The sequence below is a fragment of the Nanorana parkeri genome, unplaced genomic scaffold (assembly GCF_000935625.1).
Source record: "Nanorana parkeri isolate BGI_ZX_2015 unplaced genomic scaffold, ASM93562v1 scaffold629, whole genome shotgun sequence".
In the NCBI taxonomy this organism is placed as follows: domain Eukaryota; kingdom Metazoa; phylum Chordata; class Amphibia; order Anura; family Dicroglossidae; genus Nanorana; species Nanorana parkeri.
Window position 1 is genome coordinate 916342 of NW_017306897.1, and position 3574 is coordinate 919915.

At 45.9% G+C, this 3574-nt stretch overlaps 1 protein-coding gene across 1 annotated transcript in view; it reads left to right on the forward strand.

Annotated features, from left to right (window-relative positions):
• Positions 1-463: 463 nt before the first annotated feature.
• Positions 464-3574, forward strand: part of LRRC6 (leucine rich repeat containing 6) — a 52202-nt gene continuing 49091 nt past the window's right edge. The window contains exons 1-3 of the mRNA XM_018563073.1: positions 464-578; positions 771-938; positions 2789-2866. Of these exons, the coding sequence (XP_018418575.1) occupies positions 464-578; positions 771-938; positions 2789-2866 (361 nt within the window). The remainder of the gene's footprint in view (positions 579-770; positions 939-2788; positions 2867-3574) is intronic.

The following is a 3574-nucleotide window of genomic DNA, read 5'->3' on the forward strand; positions in this document are numbered from 1 at the left end:
AACCTCCCAAGCACCCTGGTCACCTCCTGGACCCCCTTGGTCACCTCCTGCATCACAATGTCCACTTCCTGAGGCACCATGGACATTCTCCAAGGCTCCCTGTCAGTATTTACAGCTCCAGAGGCACTCTAGCCACCTCATAAAGCACAATGCCCACATCCTGAAGCACCCTGGGCACCCCTTGAGGCTTCCTGGAATTTCTTGAGGCACATTGGATGCCCCCAAAAACACCCTAGCCATCACCCAAGGCATGTTAGACACCCAGTAAGGTACCATAGACAGCTCAAGACACTGCAGCAGACACAGGACATCCTGGATCTATTTTATGCTGTGGACAAGTGGTGACCAACTTACTCAATATTCATCACCAAACGAGCCGCACGTATTATATAGTAAATGTAATCCTACAGAAGACTGCTAGAACCTGTGGACACGCTACAGGAGGTGGTCAGAAACAGTGGACATGATACAGGAGATAGAGGCAGAGGATACGATTCAGAAGATGGTTAGAGACTATAGATATGCTACTGGAGCTGATCAAATGATTGTAGACGTGACACAGGAGATAGACTTAGACTGTGGACATGTTACATCATACAGTCACTGCAACCCCTTCAGATATCAAATCCCATATCTAATCTCCCAGATGTGTGCTCCCTACAGCTCCCTTAAATGTACTGTTCCCACATGTGTTATAGGTGTCCACCATCAATGCAGCAGCAGATACCCTCTGTAACGTGTTTATTGTATTGCCACTTTATGTCTTGTAGTCACAGAAGACCTGATCAGGAGACGAGCGGAGCACAATAGCTGTGAAATCTTCTCCTTGGAAGAACTTTCTCTTCACCAGCAAGATCTAGAGAAGATCGATCATGTGGACAAATGGTGCAAGGAGCTGAAAATCCTTTACCTCCAGAACAACCTCATACCCAAAATAGGTGAGTGAGCAGACGCTAGACTCACCAGCATCACAGGATACAGCACTGAGATGAACGTTGTTGTTGTTATTAGAGTTGTGTAAATGGGGGTGAACCGTCCTCTGGCCATAATATTGGTCTTGTGGCAACTCCATGTGTAATGCAGGACACTGTGACTTTGCTAGATTAATAGGGTTGGCCCTGAGAGGAAGAATGGTGGTAGGGGGGGCGAGGGGGAGGGCAGTTATAAAACGTAATGAAAGGCCTAAATTGGCTTTAGATACTAGAGATTTTCCCTTTAAGTTTGTCAGTGGGGCAAAAAAGTGGGAAATCCTACATTTTATAGTTGTCACACTGACCGGAGGTAAAGGAAAACTTCCAGTGGGGCGCCTGCTCTGGTGACACTTGTCTAAGGACCATTCTGTTGCCGTGCAATACCAAACACACGCCGACATGCAAGAGTTCATGAGTTATCATGTGTTGCATGAAGACAGCCCATTCATTTATAATGGGCTGCCAATGCACAGCAATTAAATTAAAACCGGACCACCAAGAATTTCCTCACTATGGAGGGGTTTCCTCTCACTTAGTGTTGTGGCTATCAGACAGGAAGTGAAGGGAAATCTTTCCAATGGGACACAGATGGCAAAGCTGATAAGGGGTTATAACCCTCCCTTACTATATCCAAAACAAAAAAGAAGTTTTGGCTTCAGTTCTATTTTAATATACACAGTGGCCAGATTATTATGACCACCTGACGTTTGGAGGCAAATTAGCTATAATTTCGCGCTGAAGTTGCTAGAGGGCCAGACCATTATAAATAGGGAAGCAGGTTGGTTACCACGACAGTAGAAGTGATTTGTTTATGAAGATATGGGTAGACAACGCGATTTAACAGCCTTTGAACGTGGGGTGATTGTTGGCTCGGAGCCATGGAGCGAGTATCAGCAAAACAGTAGAATTCGTTAAATGTTCAAGAGGGGCTCATTGTTAAAGTGTTTAAAGACCGGACTGTGAGCTGAAAATCTGGTTCTGAACGTGCGAATTGTGGCCGTCAGCGACTAGTCAATGTTAGGGCAGAACGGAGAGTGGCAAGACTGGTACAAGACAACAGAAGGGCAACAGTGCCGTGTCAGATTCCTCGTATCACCTTTCATCATCTCGTGGAGTCACGAGGCGGCCCAACGAAGTCATTTCGTGGAGTTATCTCGTGGCCCAACGAAGTACTGATGGGGTGGTCGTAATAATCTGGCCACTCAGTGTATGTGTTTGCAAGACAATTTTTATAGTGGAAATCTGGGCACTCCCAACCCCCTTAATCCCCTAATTAACCACTGAATTAGTTTTAAATGAAATCTAATTTAAATGCCCAAAATACTTGCCGAAATCTGTGCTCACGTGGCTGGCCAGATCCCGAGTTTTCCCAGATCAGAGGAGGAGGGCCCTTCTTCAGGTGTCCACTTCACTTTCTGGGTGACATGAACACTTCCTATTGGCTGTCCAGCAGCAGGGTCCTCTTAGGTTACAAAAGAATGAAGCTGTGTGATGATGTCATAAAGAGGTGACCGGTCGGCTGCATCACCAGTTGTCACTGCCGGGACACAGATGAAGGAATTAGGTGGTATTAAGAGGCTTCACAAGGTATTTTTTAGTGCTGCTGAATGGGTGAGAGGGGGATGGGAGGAGGGATTGTGATGCCCAGAGACGGGCTTTAAAGTTTATATAAGTTTGTATCGTGAGGCATTTTTATTGGCTGCTGGTTTGCAAACCTCTTTCTGTTCATCAGTTTCAACTCGTGTATAGAAAGGCTCTGTGATGTCCGCAGTGCGACAATCTACTTCCTGACTATATACATGTTTTTGAATTTGTAGAAAATGTTGGGCGTTTGAAAAAACTGGAATATCTGAATTTAGCATTGAACAACATTGAAAGGTTCGAGAACCTGGAAGGTATGTATATTTTTTTTCCACAATGTTTATTTTTTGTCTATAGCAATTAGGGGATGCACCGATACCGACACTAGTATTTGTACTTGCCCAAATACTACTGATGCTTACTCTGATACCGGAACCTCCAGTAACAGGAAGCCGGGTGGCGAGTTATTACATGCCACCAGCTTCCTGATTGGCTCCATGCTCCCTCGTCACGTGGCCAATCAGGAAACCGGGGGGCTAGTCATTAAAGGGTAATAACTCGCCCCCCAGTTTCCTGATTGGCCGGGAAGCCGGCTCCATGCTCCTTCATCACTTGGTGACGAGAGAGCATGGAACCAGCTTCCTGGCCAATCAGGAAACCGTGCAGGGTGTAAATGACCAGCCGCCCGTCTTCCTGATTGGTCAGAAAGCTTGCCAATCAGGAAGCCAGGCAGCGAGTCATTACCTGCCCCCCACACAATGAATGAAGCAAGAGCAGGAAGATATTTGCACTGTAGGTCCTCAGGTACAGCTTCTTCTCCAGTAAGGAGAACAGTGAAGAAACAACAGGTTCCCACTTGGCTACACATCAGAGATCAGCTGAGAAACCATATGATCACATAAATGTCCTTCAAACAAAATTGATGCCAAAAAAATCAATTTATTTCAAGAAAATATTTAAACATCATTTACCCAATGTGCACATATACCCCCCCCCCCCCCCACCCCCAAGAAGAAACACAC